The sequence below is a fragment of the Numenius arquata genome, chromosome 11, assembly GCF_964106895.1.
Source record: "Numenius arquata chromosome 11, bNumArq3.hap1.1, whole genome shotgun sequence".
Taxonomy (NCBI): Eukaryota; Metazoa; Chordata; class Aves; order Charadriiformes; family Scolopacidae; genus Numenius; species Numenius arquata.
Window position 1 is genome coordinate 10560128 of NC_133586.1, and position 18095 is coordinate 10578222.

General features: G+C 37.9%; 1 protein-coding gene across 1 annotated transcript in view; it reads right to left on the reverse strand.

The window, feature by feature from the left end:
• ADAMTSL3 (ADAMTS like 3) overlaps window positions 1-18095 on the reverse strand; it is a 189368-nt gene that overhangs the window by 49177 nt on the left and 122096 nt on the right. Inside the window, exons 9-15 of the mRNA XM_074155696.1 lie at window positions 13321-13478; window positions 12236-12347; window positions 9341-9479; window positions 7727-7777; window positions 3346-3550; window positions 2193-2340; window positions 705-789 (exon numbers count right to left, since the gene is read on the reverse strand). Coding sequence (XP_074011797.1) covers window positions 705-789; window positions 2193-2340; window positions 3346-3550; window positions 7727-7777; window positions 9341-9479; window positions 12236-12347; window positions 13321-13478 — 898 coding nt within the window. The remainder of the gene's footprint in view (window positions 1-704; window positions 790-2192; window positions 2341-3345; window positions 3551-7726; window positions 7778-9340; window positions 9480-12235; window positions 12348-13320; window positions 13479-18095) is intronic.

Below are 18095 nucleotides of genomic sequence, written 5' to 3' on the forward strand. Positions count from 1 at the left end.
ATATTATATATTGAATATATTAGATACACACATGCATGAAACGTACACAGGGGATACAAGCAATTGTGTAGATGCCCTACCATACAAGACAGGAACAAGTGCAGCTGGATTTAAGTTATGATTTCATCCCCAGGACTCAAATGTTGCAAGGCTTACCCCCATCAGCTTTTAAGGGGACTCACAAAATCCAGATGTTATTTCACACACACACACGTGTAAAATATCACAACTTATCCCCACAGATTCAGCTAAGCTCAGAGATCAGCAGATTTTTCTCACTTTCTTTATGCATTGATATCACCCCCCAAGGAAATCCTGGCAACCCTACAAAGTACCTCTTAATTTTTAATACAACCACTACATTCTTGAGGTAACAGGAATGACTGGGATAAAACTGAATTTATTTAATTTAAATCTGTTGAAATGTTTCCACATGCATTAATTAGGGCTTAATTTGGCTAAATTAAGATCTCTTTGCATTGCTTGAATGATATAGGGACACTATAATAGAGCAGCTGTGTGTCATCCAGAACAGGAGCTCCAGAAGCAAAGCTATTGAGATGTAAAATTAGGAACAGTTCACAACACAACTCATCTTCCATGGAGAACCAACTGTCAAAGCAAACTGCAGAGCAACAGTCATTCCAGATGATTTGCAAAATATGCTGGAAACGTTTCTTCACTGTAAAAGACAATGTACTTACGTTGGCTCTTCTGAGACTGTTCTGGTCTCTTCCATTTCATGTGCCTGTTTAAACCATGGCAATTTTGCTTCCACTGGATTTTTTTCTGGTAGAGAAAACAAACCCCCAACATTCAGTAATTCCTCCAAAATCAATGCAATACATAGATGTTAGCGTTATTCACCTTAGCACTTCACACCTTACAATGTCCATTGATCTAATGTTTTTGAATAAAGATATACTGGATAATAAAACATAATTTTCTAGAAAATGTCTTCATGATATTTGAGCTCCATTCTGACACTCTTTTTACTGAAAGAGTACCAGCAATCCAATTTCCATTCCTGTTTAATTTTTTACTTCCTTCCCACATCTTCCCCAAATGCAGGCAGTTTCTAATAAATTGTAGCTTATATTTCAGTGTAATGGATTATCATAATAACTTAAGTTTATAGCTGAAAAAGAAGTCAGAGCATAGCAAATGTACAAATTGGTTTGGGATTTTTTTTAGCTGTCTTAGCTAGCTTTCCCAACATTGGAAATCAATTTAAAGAACAACACTAGCTTCTTTTATCTGTCTATTCATCTTACATTTGTGTGATACTTTTTCTCAGAGCACTGTAAGCCAACTGAGGATCTGTCCCTTCAAATTGAAGTAAAACCCCAGATGAAGGTTCTTAAAATTTTAGTGCTAGTTTCTACTTCATGGTTTAACCCTAAATGTTTTTCTGCTTCAAGAATTCTCTAGAGTCTGAAAACATCCTGAAGAGAAACATAGGGTTGTCTACACAGAGAGCTTTCTCTTTTTCTATGTAAATCTTTATGGTGAGTTGTGAAGGTCTGAAATACAGTCTTTCAAATAAAAACTGAAAGAATGGGAGTAGAACCCTCTAAAATTTTCTGGGCCCAGAGGGACAGAAATGAGCAAGGGACAAGATAGGCTTGTTTCCTCTTTCAACTTGCTTTTTTTTAATTTTCACCTTCCCACCTACTGTTTGAAACCTTCCCAACCCTTTTAGAGAATATTTGTCCACTTACATCATTGTTACAGACCTTTTAAATATGCAGAAATGGAGAAGAGAGGAGAAAACCAGTTTAATTATAACTTAAGGAACAGATGAGGCCCACTGAGAATGCTGACACATTTAATGAGACGCAAACGAAAAAGGTCCCAGGTGATACATATGGAGTATCACTCCCATTTCAAGTATTATTGAACAACTCTTCCTCCCCATGTTGAACTCATTAATTCTGGTTTTCCCAATTTGACCAGGCTGTATAGATTTAGTTAGCATGTTCACCTCATGACAGTCTGGCCACATTATCAGCAAAAAATATCAGCAGGGCACTTTTCCTAGCACCAATAATTAAAATGCTTGTTTCTGCCAAGACTGAAATAAGTCCTAGTAAATTCCAGCTTCTGGCATTTGTGAAAAAGGTTACCAGGGGCTTTTAATTCTCTTAACAAAAATGTAAAACAATAACAGACCCAGACAAAATTCCAGTTACCTTTTGGCTTGTAACATGGTATTGGCACGATGCACTCTTCTTTTATGTGTAGTTTAAGTTGTGGGTTACAGCCACCGACATGCTGCCCACGGTGGTCAATACACAGCACTACTCGGTAACGCAAGCCTCGGCCACAGGTCACTGTGCACTGCAGGAGACAATGCAACCATCTCACACTGTTTCTTTTTTATTATATTTACAAATACTGATGAAAAGCAAGTTAGAAGTACTAATGATGTGTTCACTAAAGTTTTTCCACAATCAATCAGGTATCAGAGATGTATGAATCCATCCCTGCATTCCTAGGTGAAGAAAGAAAGTGTTGATGTTGGAAAAAATGTCTAAGTTTTGGGAAGGCAAGTAGTTTCTTGGGGTTCTGTAAAGCTTATCTGATTGGCAACAGTGTGAAACAGAGGTGGCTATGTACTGAGAATATGCTCTCTCACAGTGGTCATTTTCAGTTAAAGCTGGGTCAGACGTGCCGCAAGAACAGTTTCTTCACTATATGTCAGTGATGTCATTTGGATGAACTAAGGAATTATAGAAGTGTTGAGCTATCTGACTGTATCAGATAACTACAGCCAAGATAAGTTGGCTTTATGTTCTTGTTACTATAATGAAAGGTAAGAATGCTGGAAAATCACCCTTACAGACACGTCAGCCCCTAGACAGACATGCCTTTAGCTATTATATGCAGTGAAATATTACATTTGTCAAGAACTGAGAGACAAACGACCTGATTGCAAAGGGGCCTGACCTCTGGCTCTAATTTCTCCTCCGTGTAAAGCAAGAATTCAACAGGCATAAATAATTCTATATGCATTTTTCTCCACACAGACATGTTAACATTTTGATTATCAGGCCAAATTACTTAGCACAAACTTCTAGTAAGTACTATGAATTATGCCTGCAGGACTATGTTTTTGTAATAGCCCTGTGTGAAGAAATACATGGCAACGCAAGACAGAATCACAGAATCTTCATGGTTGGAAGGGACCTTTGAGATCATTGAGTCCAACCACAAAAAAACCCCAAAAACACCAAAAACAAAACACCAAACAAACAGATACAAACCAACAATCTCAGGCATTAGAGCATGCCCTGAATTTCTTTACAAAACAAGAATAAAGGTCCAAATTACTTTTCAACTTACTTGAGACCATTCCATTGCCACCCATTTAGGACAATCAAACAGATTGCAGGTTTGAATGACTTTGGGCTTAGGGGCATACATGCACTTCCATTCTTCCACTTGCAGTATCTCTCCATGAATGGTCTCCTCTACACACACAAAACTTCTCCTCTGAATACCACCTCCACAGGAAACTGAACATGCAGTCCAAGGGTTATGTTCCCACCTGAAAAAAGAACTCACATATATTAAAAATAAGGTTATATTTTAGGGCTATTTTATTTAAGCTTAAATAAGGCTACTAACTTCTATTAGAAGTGCAAAATACTGAATCCAATCTTAGTGTGATTAAAACCCAGATAGTTTGGTTGCTGGATTCTTACCACACACTGAATATAAAGACATTGAATTACAGAGCTACCTTCCATTATTCCAGGTTTAAATTCATGCGCAATATGAAAAGGAAAATAGAAGTATAAATTTAAGTACATTTTCCAAAATAACTGAAAATCTTATTCTCATACATGAGTTAAAGACCCTAATACACTGAGCTAATCAAGCTCAATGATTTTACTTGCAAATAGCCTATATTATCTAAATAGAATATTTTTCACAGTTAATTTACATGGTCACATATACTCTTACTATCATTGTCAGAGACCAATAAGCGTATGTACTTTATGTGAAGTCCAAAGACAAAGACAGATCTGCCTGTGTTGACTGAGGGTGTTATTACCCCCAGTTGCTCATCATTGCCCACAACATGCAGACTACCCTTAAAAAATCTGTTCATGAAAGACTTGCTATGGGAACTCTAATACTTGCTTTGGGTAAACCCAGCCATTTCATTTCAAACTGTGTTCATCCGTAAGAACTGTGAACAAATTAAATTGTGACAGGTAACATTTGGCTGATCATGACTGCAGTTCTGCAAGAGTTTTCCACCCTCATTAAAATGCCGTTGAATGAGTCTGTATTCACACTTTCCAACTTGCTTCAAGCTAAAGGCAGCTGCTCATCTATTTCCGCTGCTTCAGCTAACCTAGCTGATTTCTCCTGAAGCAGAGAGATGCTCAGATTAAGGAAAACTCACACAGCCCTATCAACCTGCAGAGCTGTGGGGTAGTAGCCTCCAACACAGGGATGACAACCAACCAGCTGGGAGGGAATGTCTTCAGAATGACCATCTATCCATAATCTTGGACCTAACTATAATAAATAGGGAAATTGCTGCACCATCTGAAGCAAGAATTACATGGAGGATTTTAGGTTACAAACTGTTTCATTTATCTCTTGGTCTTAGCATGTGTGTACATTTAAGCAATCACTTCTCAACAAAAACTAACTCAATAACTTGCCGGTCCTACCACGTTTAGAGATAACAGGTTTCTGCCACAGCATTTGTCTAAAGGTTTCATTAAGCCCCACACAATTTTTCCTCACCCTTCACCTCCTATCGCTTGCTTTCTTTCTACCACCCAACCCAAATCAAAGCTAAGCCCTGGGAAATGATTGAATTCTTCAGTATATCTATGGTTCATCAATGTCTTGTTAGTTTAAAAATTATTCCTACTGCAACTGCAGGGGCTCAGAAAGGATCATGAAAAAAATTATATCCATTGTGAACAATAGACTCAGCAAGTACTACAATATCCCACCAAAATCAATTCATCAAGAGTAACTTCGCTATCATAAAGGAAGTCATGATCTCGGAGTAGGTGAAGCAAAGGCCTATAAATCAAAGGTAAATTTAAGCAACTACTAACCGCTTTCTATGATAGAGCAGGTAAATCAAGGACACTTCCTATTTTAAGCAATTCATTAAACTGCCTACAAAAACATATTAATCATGTTTAACCTCAATAGAAGAATGAGTATGAAACATACAGCAAGCCAGCCATGGAACGTTAACCATAGAGTATATACTCAAAAGCATTCAGAATAAAGCTACATGCCCAGATACTGATATCATATCACAAGTACAAAATACATTTGAAGAGCAACAGCTACATTTTTCCTTGACTTAAATGAACAGCCAGCATTAACTCATTTTCTTTAAAAAAAGTCAGGAACTAAAGAGCAATTAACTGTTCAATGAATTAGCAGCTCATGGATTTATATATATAAGGCTCACTGAGCTATATGTAATACTAGCCGCACAAGTGTTTATAGCATAAAGTTTTATAGTTGTTTTTCTTTATCTCATCAGTTTCAAACACACTCCAGATCCCATACTCCCATAAGCATTTTCAAGATGGAGTGAGGTCCATGGCTACTGGGGAAAAGGGGGGTCCTGGGCAAGCAGTCAAGGAGATACTTTCCAGAACCCACAGCTGTCAAGGGATCCTCAACAGTCCAACAAGTCTGAAACAGATGGAGGCATTCCAAAAGCTTTAAAAGAAAATTTTCATCTTGGGAAATTTTTCTATTTATTTCAAAAGAATTCTCCATCTGTAAAAATATTTCAGTGGGGCATTTACAACTCTAGCCACAGGAGAACTCTTTCAAGATCTTGCGGTGCTCACCATGACTTTCCCACAACTTCCTTGTGTGAATGGGAAAGTAGTGGTAAATGCCACAGGACAGCAAAGCAACCGTTCCACATGGCCCTTGTGTTATGTAGGAGGTGCAATGCACAACTGCTGGTCAAGGTGAAGGAGTCTGTACAGCTTTGCTCAAGTGCATCTTCAGCACTTGGGTTTTCTGCCTGCTTTGCAAGAACAGGCTTGGGTTGGCATGCAAGGAACAGGTAAGAAAAGAAAAAGCAAAAAGAAAAGGTGGAAGAAGCCCCAACAGAACTGGCACAGACTAATGCATTGCAGTTACATGACAGGCAACAACACAGAGAAAATACATCCTGCTACACTGAAGCAAGACTTGCATCTGCACTGGACCAGCTTCACCTCATGATGCAGGTACAAAAACTGGCTGTTTCAGCTGCTGTTTTCTTTCAGAAATCCCAGCAAGAAAAGGTGTTTTGCACTTCCATTCTATTTCTTTATGCACCCTCCTGGCGGAACACAGCCTGTTTCCTCTCTCTCCTTCCTGCTGGCACCAGTTCTGAGCCCTGCTCGGCTGTCTCCTATCTTACAGCTCTTACTCCCAAGCATCACCCAGGAAGACCATGATACCTTCTGACAGGACACACTGAGGTGTTGAAATGAGGTAGGCTTTTGTCTGTAGTTCTCAGTGTTTGAAATTAGAGAACCTGCCCACATCTTTATCACAGATATAATCTATCTCACCACAGTGTCATGCAAACATGCTGAGCACACTAAAGCACAGAAAGGTGGATTAAATTTCTCTTCCAACTGGTCTCCAAACCCTGAGCAGTTCAGAAGATGAAATACTCTTGTAAATAAATTGTGCTGAGTTCCAGAGGAGATCTGAAATGCAAAGGAATTGGCAGAAGAAATGGAAGGGGAGAGACACAGAACACAATTATGGAACTTTACAGGATAAAGCTGTAGAGGGGGAAAAAAAACCAACTCAATCTATGTACAAAAGCCAAAGTACAGCACAGGACAGCAGATCCACAACAAGCGTAGATTGCTACAGAAATAAACTATGACATTTATATCAGCTGTAATCAGTAGCTCCACTGAGCCGTGCAAGTCTATGATTTCATTCTTATTACTTCATATCTTTACTTCTTTGAAAAAATACACATTATTCATTTCATGACATAATAAAGCAGAGGCTCAGCTCAGATAAATATGCATCTAACTGTCAACCATAATTCTTTACATTAACAGTAAATCTGGCTCAATGCTTTTTAGTCCTAACATCCTTTACAAAACATCTAAACCTTCCAGAGGAGTTTTACAGTCTTGTGATTGATGCAGGTATAAAAAAAAATAAAAATAAAGGCAACAAACAGTGCTCTGATAACTTAATTTTAGGCAATAGATTCAGTATCTTTAAAGTCAGCCTTGACATCAATAAATAGAGTGTAGCTCTAAAGAAGAGCCAACGAATGAGAACTCTCAAGGGAATTTCTAGAGTCCTGCAACATAGGGAGACCTGTTCTATACAAGAATACATTCATTGCATACATCTTCAAAATAAAAACCTCTCAAGACAAGAATTCATACATGCATTTCAAAGGAGATGCTATTCTCAGCACTAGAGCAGGAGAAGGCTTAAGGGGACACTCTTTATTCTAAAGTCTTCCACACTGATGCTTTCAAGAAGAGCACATTAACCTCTTACTGTTAAGCTGATCATCCAGAGCACACTGAAATAAATCACATGCTTTCAAAATGTGTACAGGATTGTTATAAACTCGCTCTCCTGTACAGCAAAAAGTCAGAAGATGTTCCATGATCTCAGTACTCAAATAGTATATTTGCAGTGAATAATGTGGTAGTGCTGACACATATGCTACCCTGATTATACATACCGAGGAAGTGGCTGGAAGTGATCATAGGGCATGATTTCTTTAAATCCATCACTGTCAACAAAATAAATATTGCATCATTATTTCTCATACCCAAGACTGTACATCAAGTACATACTTTTACGTGACCATGCTTAAAGCAAGCAATTCCCAACGTGAAATGAGGGAATCTTACATTCGTTACACATTGCCCTTGTGGCAAACAATGACTCGTATGATCTTACCTCTTCTGCACGGATAGAGATCTGTTCACCGTACAGTTTCTCCACTTCATACCATCAAAAGGTATCACATGAGCAAGCCATCAGCAGAGAAATTTATCAGTGATCAATGATCCTTTAGGGCTGTGCTACTTTATTAACAAGAAAATAATTACATATATCTGTAACGTGAGTGGGAGTGAAACAAACCCATGACAGGATTAATGGTTGTGAATGGTGGGTGCTTAGCACTCTTCTAGTGCTGTTTCTTTGAAGTGCACAGCATAGAGCAGGCATAAAGCCTCACTTCCAATACTAAGAAATACGGTATTATATCCAGTAGTACTTCCCCTTTTCTGTCTGTATAAGCTAAATATGCAAGGAAAAAGTTAATTACACCTTTTCTTTCCCAAATTTTCCCATTCCAGTTTTGCAACATTTGGCACCCATTGCCATTAAGCATCACTGAAGTCTTACCACTCCATATAGTGATCAACTCTCCAGGAAAAAACTTGAAAGTCTGCACATCGAAAACTGTTAGAGGTCACTATCAACGATTATGTTCAACAGGAATGAAAGGAAATGGACAGTTTAGTTATAGGAAATGAAATCCATTGAGAGTGTTTCCTTTTCTTCTTGCATATAACTCCAGCTCGGCCAGCTGGCATACTAATGTGAGGTTCTGGGACTTGATACTGTGATGTTATTTTAAGATTCTTTAGCACAGCCAGGAAACCTCACCAGACAATCCAAAAGTTAGTTTGAAATACTGTAGTGCAATTCAATACAATTTATGTATACTATATTACTTATAATTTGGCAATAATATTCTGTGGTATTTGTACCACAAGTATATTTACTTTGAATGATTTTTTTTTTAAATCTTAGTGTAAAAAACCAAAACAACCCCCCAAACTTTAATAATTGTCAACTCCACAGTACAAATGAAAAAGGAAACTTTTACGGTAGGCAGATGAATAAAACGAGTTAAAGCGTGTACAAAACTTGTACACTGAGAATTGGAGCTACTCTCTGTCTAATGAGGAATTCTGAATGACAGCATCAATAAATCCAAAAGCAGGCAAATAATCTGTCCTCCTCACACAACCTCACAAAATCCTCGTACTAGCACTGTAGCACTCAGTAACAAACATAAAGTAGAATTAGCCCCTGAACAGACTAATTTGTATTTACAATATCTCTGTGTAAAGCAAAGTCTCATGTTCTACAACACTGAAGAAGTGACATAAATCTACTGACAGCGGTGCCAGCCATCAGCCATTAACACATACAAGAATCAACCAAGATTAATAGCCCTAACGATAAAAAGAACTGAAATTAAGTCAATATGATTTGTTGTTCCTTAGTAACTGACTATACCACATGCTTAAATTTATTTGTCATATGTCATACAAACCTAGAAGGGCAGGGATCCATGTTGCATTCTTTTAGTTTGGGCTTTGGTTTCTTATTTTCTGGATAGTAATGACAATAGTGGTCAGGAACAACACGCTTCAGACGAATATCCACGCATTCAGCTGAATTAAGCTGATAACCTAACGCAGAAGCAAAGTTAAATTTTGGTAATGGAGATAAATTAAAGCAGCTTTATTCCTCCCCCCCAATAATGCACTGTGTGTTGAAGTAATTTCCTGTGTTACTCTTCTTCAGTTTGCTTTTGAACAAGGAAACACTACACAGGAACATGAAGGACCAGATCTTAATTTAAGGCAATTCAGCATAACAATTATGTTAACCTATCTTAACACTAGATAAGACTCTGGCACTTTATTCTAATAATATTCTAAGTATAAGAGTAAGAGCATGTATGTTTTTATGTGATGCAGGAATACATGTACTGGAGCATCTCACCTGTTAAAGAGGCAACCGTACAAAATCATATGGTTTTACTACATGTTCCACAATTTAAAACTGCCCCCCCTCAAGGAAGAGTTAGCATGAATGTTAGAGCACTATATTATAGAGTCATGCATGCTAAAAAAAATAAAAACAGAAAGCTGGAGGAACTGAAGATGAGATCCAAAACATTGTTAAGTTAAACTGTAGAAAACCAAGTAATAGTTTCAAGAACATTCCTAGTTGAAGAGCCAACAAAAGAAAACTTTGAAGTAACTAAGTAACTACTTGGCCAAAAAAAAAAAAATAATAATAAAAAAAAAAAAAATCTGTGGGGAGACTGGTTACAAGAAGGGATCGGAGTTTTATAAACCACTAGGTTGCTTTTTTGGCTAAGGGAAAAAAAAAGACTCATTCAAAAGAGCTGACTAGCTGACTTTGACTTAAACTGTGGAGAGGAGGAGGATGTTCTGGTATGTACAAAGAAGAAAAAGTCTGAAACCACAAGAATTAAAATCCAAATAGAGTCAATAAACTAACAGCACAAGTCCCAGTGTCTACTGAAAATGCTAAGTATCATGTATCAATGGCTACACTTGTGTGTTTCTTGGCTGACTCAAAGTGTCATCGTGCATGAGAGGGGTAACCATAAAGAAGAGCTAAGCAGTTCCAGTGCTCAAAGCACGTATGTTCCAGTTCTTGTAAGTTTTGAAAGGACGCAGAAGATATGTCACTTGCAAACAAGATAGACACAATTTTTAAACATTCTTGCTCATCCAAGCTTGACTGTGCTTTCTGAGATGCCCATCACACTCCCCCTTCCCACACATCGAGATTATAGAATTAAATATAGAAGCAGCATCCAAGTGAGGAATGGTGGTGCACTGATTCCAAGTCTCTGTTGTGAGGAACGTTTTATTTTACTGCCAGTAAAAGATGCCAAACAGACAATCCAGATACTAAATCCGCTTTAAGATAACAGGTTAAAGCCAGGCAGCTGCAATACAACTCCCCTGCATGCCTCAGTAATATGCCATTCTTAACACTGCTACTTTCATGGGTAAGCAGTAGCTTGGTTTCTGTGCTGCTTCAGTTACTGACCTCTCTCAGGTCTGCCATCAAGAGTGCCAAGCCCTGTTGATAAAGGTACCAGTTTCATATTATAGACATGCAGCTACGAAGTAGGGCACTGAAAACACTAATTTCGAAGAGACTGATGTGTAGCTATAATTTTCAGAGTATAACACCAGTCGGAATAAGGCTGGATTTGAGCCAGTAACTTTGAAGGTAAATGCATCCCTTGAGCGATTCAGTGTTTACACACAGTCCTCTAAAATAACTGCGATGCTTTACACTTCTTCCTTTGTCAGATAGGTTAGGGAAAATTCATAAACACAGTGCGATGGAATCATCAGAGAATATGTATTGCCACTCACAGTTCCAGTAAGAATCACACTTCATGAGGCAAAGTATCTTATAAGATACAGTAGTTTCCTGTGTTTCCTGGATTACATATTATACACATATATTGTCTGTATTTCAGATTAAAGTGAGGTGCAAGCCAAAATGGATGGTCCATCAAAAGATCCCCAGACTCTGCTTGTGCTTTAAACATCTTTAACTCTTTTTACTCATGTCCCAAGCAACAATTTAAACCATATTTGTACTCTCCAAGAAAATCACTACACCAGTATCGCTAGTATCCCAGTCTGGTTTTCAGGTGACCTGGGTAATGCTGACTGAACTGAAATAGCTATTTACAAGGTCAAACACTCCTCCTACCACGAGGCCACTCTTTTTGCACACCAGACATGACAAGAGTGGGCTGGGCTGGGTGAGCAGTAACAGAGCTGAGCTGCACTTCATCTACCCATTGCTGTAAGGTTAAACCAGGAGGAGACACTAAGGCACGCTACTTGCTGTTCTACCTACCATCAGGACTAAGTGTCTAAGATCAGACAGACAAAGGTATTGATAGTAGCTAGTCTTTAAATTCTATTTACTTATTCTGCGTTCTGTGTAATTTCTAAACTAAGCGTTCTAAAACTCTCCTTCATGTCTACTACTGTGGCCAGAAATACCTTCTTCCTTCATTTCTTGATTACCCTTATTTTAAAATCTCATTGTATTTCTTTGTTTGCTTTCCCAAAATATCCTTTATGAATTGTCATTTTCTGCTCTGAATGTCGTATCTTTATTTCTTAGTCAAAGCTCTTACTCAAGAGATCATTCCGTATGGAAGAACAGGACTACCAGTAATATAAGGTATAAAAAAAACTTATACTCATACTAATTTAACCAACTTACCTGCTCCTCTGTCATTTATTTTTCTGAAGAACCACCAGTGTGCAAAGAAGCACAAACATTTAATGAATAAAACTGCAGAACGAAGGTTGTAAATCAGCCACTTCTAATCTTCAGCTGTAAACACTCCTGAAAAACTGCCATTACTTACCTCCTCCACATGTCACTGTGCAGGGGAAGAACTCTGTTTGTCTCCACTGATGACTGATGGGTTGATAGAAAAAGAACTGAACCACACTCTCTTTTGATCCAGAGTACCTGGTCTGTAGAAATTTCCGTTACAACACATGTGTATACCGTACTCCACTGTTCATGTCATTTCAAAACATAATTCATATATAACAGCAGTGAAGAGAATAATATGATAACAGGCATAAAAACTCTAGAAGGTCTAGAGTAACAATTAAATTTAAGTTTTCGATAGTCAAATACTTGTATTTGCTTTGTTTTGCAAACTATTCAAGGTACTAATGTAACTATTTGATTATCTACTGTCTATTCCTTTTGTTAGCAAAATTTTTAAAATTTGCTGGAGAAGGAAGTCTATAAATGATCTAAGCACAAGGGTTCATATTCAGGCAAATCTAACTGCACATGTGATATTGAAGATGCAAAATAAAAACTACTGAAAATCTATTTCTACAACACGACAGATAAAGCCAAGTGGTGTGATAACACTGAAACATCTGTCATTTCCAATGGAAAACTGTATGACTATCTTCCTTTGGTAGCCAAATATTGATATGTTTCTACATATAAATATTTGCATGTACAATGCAAGGCATCTGTATGTGGTCTGGGTAGAAGAGAAACATAAAAGGATTAGAAATGTTCAGAAATTAGAAATCATTGCTGGATTAGCAATGTCTAAGGAAGATTCCAGGGCGCAGCTGGAAGCAATGCTCAGATTCAGTAGGTGGCAGTCTTCAATTGGATTAACACCAATCCACTGCAGAGGATCACACTGTTATTCTTTCTCTAGTATTTAAAACAAAAGTCCTGGACATTTTTACCATTAAGATCCTGTGGTACTTTCCACCACAGCAAAGACGTTAACCTCATAACATTTCAATTTGTTTGGATATACTTAGTATAAATTATCTCTGGACTGTAATTAGGATTCCTTATTTGCTAACTAAAAGATTTTATTGTATTGCTACAACCTGATGGATAGCCACCTACTCTGTGGCACATACTTGTAATATCTTTGTAGATTTGTACATACACACGTCCCACCTTGATAATGAAATCTGCTCCAAGAGGTCCCTGAATCTTTATGATTTCCCTGTCTGTACTCTTCTGAAATTCAACAGTTGTATTTTCTATGACAAACGTTCCAGGAGCACTGAAACTGCGCTCTCCCTTGTCTCCTTGCAGTGTCTTTGACTCTATAACTAAAGAAGAAACATGCTATTAGTAAACTTAAACAGGATATTTTTTTATTTTCAAGGAAGTCAGAAAGTACTGTTTAAAATTTTGCCTTGCAAGTAACAGCCAAATATGTACATTAAAAAAACCCACATAGAATATCTGTGAGAGTATTAGCTGCTTCAGATTATAGGTTGATATATAATTGCATGACATGTCAGCACAGGAATATCTGCCTGAACACACTATTCTTTCATACCAGAAGCACTTCGGAGACAGTTTTTCCTACACCAAGTGCTACATATAGTTATAAAGCAACAGAATCAGCAGGACAAGCTGAAAGAAACTCAAACAGATAGAATCAATACACAGAAAAATAACATACTTCCATGCAACTCAAAAGTCTGGCAATTTCAGCAATCAGTCTCCGGAGAAGGCTGAATGTTGTCAAACTCGCCAAACACTCACCTCAATACCTGTATCACTCTACCCATTCCAGAGGTCATTAGCTCAACTTTGAATATTTCCCACATGAGCAAAAAGCCCAGCCAGGAGGTGGATGGCTGCAGCACTGCCGAGGGATGTCCCTTCCTCAGAACAGGTGGTGATGAAAACCCTTTTTGAGCAGTTCTGCGCTCCTTGGAAACAGATTAAACTAACAGCCCACAACCTCCAGAAGACAGATTAAGTATTTTAGGATTGAGTCACTTCCAGCAAACTGACTGAACTATAAGTGGACAAAGCTAAAGGAAGATATTCATAATGAAGGTAGAAATTCGGGCTCTGCATAATATAGTGTATAAGCAAAGCAAGATGCATGACCAAATACACTGGTCTGGTTACAATCTATCAGAGCACTGTATGAGAAAGGCATGAATCTCAGATGAGCTCAAGGCTAGCTAAAAAGAACCTTTTGATGAGCTATAAATACCCTCTTTCTCCAACTACCTTACCTTTTTTGGTACTTTTAAACAGAATTACCTAATTCAGGCTAGATAATTTAGATTGAGAGCATCTGGTTTTACCTGCACTGAAAACACACTCTGAATGTTGCAGTCTATCTGCTATTTTCTTCCTTAAGATCTTTTAAGTTAGAAATGCATTCTGGAGCATCCCCAACAAACACAGTGAAGAAATTCTAGAAGAAGATAACTCCCTTGAAAAGGTACCAATATTATCCCGAGTTTCTAAACATTAGAAATGCTCAGGTATAACAAAGATCACATACATGGCTGAAAGAAAGTTTAAGGAAGGGTATATTTCTGTGAAATGACTTTATGTTGATCACAGGGTAGGAATCTAGTGGTGAATCAAATGGACTTTGTCAAAGAAAAGAAATAAATCTCTAGGAACCAAAGTGCCCCATTGTCCAACACATTTCCATTAGGAACAAACAGATATAAACAAATCATAGAAAAAGCAACAAGCATTTAGACTATTACTACATATTTTTGTTTGTCACTTTTATGGAAGTTTTCTTTCCTGACTGCATTACAAAATAACCAGAACTCAGCGTTCTTGGGTTAAGCTTCTTCAAGCATTGATCACAAACTTACACTGTTTTACAGTAAGTATTAATGCATGGTGCCTGTTATTCTGTTATTTTGTTGAATAAGACTCAAATCAGCAAATCTCAAATACTCCCAACTCCACATAAAGTCAGTAGGATCCTCAGGAATACAGGACCCCTTTGAAACTAGCATTTAAGATTGCAAAGCAAGACATCTGGCTGTTACAAAAAGATGTTAAAGATGTTAATTTGGAGACCTGAGTTGCATTAGTTTACAGCCTTTATGCTAATTTTCTTAATAAAATATAATTTTTACTTTTTTCTAGGCACAAACCAAGAATATTGTTCAGCAACCAACAGTATGATAACTCACCACGAGCTGACATGCTTTTATGTTAGAGCTACACTATATTTGAATCTAAAGCATGTGTTTATTTGCAAGGTCCAGCTATAGAATGATGGCCTGTATCTCTGGAGGTTGTGTCTGTGAAGCTTAGAACAGCTGCTCAGATATTCCCAGAAGTGTGTCACACAGGGAGATGAAGAGCTATTCCATGGCACCATGGATAGCCTCTGATGCAACATATTCCTGCTCAGTAGTATCTAGTGCTTGTCATCACAGGCTTCTAAAACAGAGTGAAACCAAGCACCTAGTGTGTATAACACATACATAACATAATTTTTATTAGGGAGCAGTTCCCCCAAAACCCCTACTTTATTGATTTCAGAAGAAAGGTTTCACCAACTGGTTATAGGCAAGGTTTAGAAAAGAAGTCGCCAAACATTTATTCATTCTGCAGGGTCCTGTAATCCTGGAGAGGCTTCAGAAGTAAGCTTCCCCATCCTAAGTTAGGGAAACATTTCCTTGAGGGGTCTTCAGGACTCCAGATGTGCAAAGTCATAAGGACAGAGAATTCTTTTGAGTCCTCACCTCTTTCTGTGCCTAACAACATAAACACTGGTGCCAAAGACCTATAACTGTCTGTCTGTGGGCTACTTCCCTTAACTTGGTAAAAAGAATGTTTTCCCCATGGAAATGCCTTGCCCAGCTGTGGATAGAAGATCCACCACAAAAGCCTCCCATACTCTTAGTTGCAGGCAAGAGTAGGGCAGCGTGGCATGGGGAACCTGCTGCAGATACCTCACTGCATAGAGAGATGCATGGAAGAATTCCCAGGGAAATAGCTCCTGCTAACAGGGCAAGAAGGAACAAATCATGTTGCTACCCAAAAGCTCTTTCTTTTCCATGTGAATGATTTGTAGATAGCACAATACAGGGGCCCAAAATAAAACACGCTTTCTTTTCAAAATGCAAGCAACATTGTCTTCCTCTTAGCATCTATCAAAAGATAAAGAAGTGCATAGATGGATAGCTAAATACTGTCAAGTAATGCAAATCACTGCAAGCAGAGAAGACATGGACCAAAAGGGAAAAAAAGTTTCAGTTCCTTTTAGTAAAGTTTAACCTCCCTAAGTTCATGAACTCAGTTATCTAGCATTAGCCACTTGTAAAAATATTAGCTTCTGGTTTTCCTGTTTCTTCTGCTGGAGGATTAATTTCAGGGAACTTTCAGTCTTTCTTTTGATTCTAATGCTCTTAAAACAACTGCTAGAAAAGCCATAATATAGTCTGAATCAAAAACAAAACCAAGACAATGAAACCTTTTATTCCTAACCATTTTTATACTAATTATTTGGTTATTTTCCACCAACTCATTCACAAAAGCCAAGCAGACAGAAGTACAAGAGGGATCTATTTGTAAAAAACCCGAAATAACACCTTTGCTCTTTGATTAATCCATTGCCTGTCTTCAAGTGTTCATACAAACAAAATACTTATTATTACCAGCTACAGAGAAATACAGTCTTTCCTAAAACACTAAGCTGCTGATTGTAAAACAATGTCCAGAGCATTTATTTGTTTCAAATCTGTTATGCGCTACATCTCCAACCACATTTCCATTTTTGATTAATCCAGCAGCTGTGTTTCCCTGGAACAAGAGTCAATCACAAAGCCCAGGATGAAGGACAGAACACCACAAGATAAAGGGAGAAGTGCCAGACACTCCGTAGTGCTCTTCAAGCATTCTCTATTGCTGCCGACTTTAATTGAAGAGCAAATATATACTGGCAACAGGAGGCAGTATAAAATTCTGCAATAAGTAGTCCCTGGTACACCTGTTAAATTCAACTCCTTACAAGCCAGGAAGAACGTCTCTGACAAATGAAGCCTGTCATTATAGATGATTTTTTTTTTAATTCTGCTTTAATTATATCAGCACACCCACAGAGAAGTCAATGAAGATGCAGATCAAAGATCACTTGGTATTTTCTGTTAAGTGACAAACATATGTATAGTCAAAAAGGAAACAAGCAAATTGTCCCAAAGCACATCGCCTAGAACATCAGTTCTTGAAAATCTGGCTGTGAAGCCAGAAGAAATTTCCATCTCCCTCCCCACAACAGCTCTCACTTGTTTTTCACCTCTGTCATTTGAAATATTTTAGGTAACAAATGTCTAAATCCTCACAGATTTGCAAACAGATGGGCTGCGGGAAGTGGTTAAAGGAACATTTCACAATTCTCATCCAGCTAGAGAACTAGCTGACAAAGGTAATGCCAAGCCACAGCTTCTTTATGGAACCACCCTGGGTAGGAAGCCAGGAGCACTCTGTACTTAGTTACCAAGTTACTGCTGCATTCCTCAGGAGCTTTCCAGAAATCCCCCAGGAGCCACTGAATCTAGTACTTTTTCCTCATACAAAGCTGAAACAACAACTTCCTTCTGCAGAACTACTTAAGAAAGACCAAGAGTCCTGACCTGAACTGGTCAGAGTCACTCCATACATCCTTTTCAACAGTTTTACATGAATATTATTTATTTCAAGATAAATTCAGCTTTGTACATTGTTGATATCAGTGCTCCCTATCTGGAAGTTGTAGTCACTGGAGCTACTCTAAGGTGGAAGTCTTATTCAGTTTTTTCTTTGAAAGAAAGTAACAATACATTCTTCAAAGCAAACAAATAGATGAGGAATTTTCAAATGAAATGCATTTCTGCCTTCTATTTACATATCTCAGAGCAGAAGTTGTCCTTTTTATTTCTATGATTCAGACTAAGTCTTCCACTTTT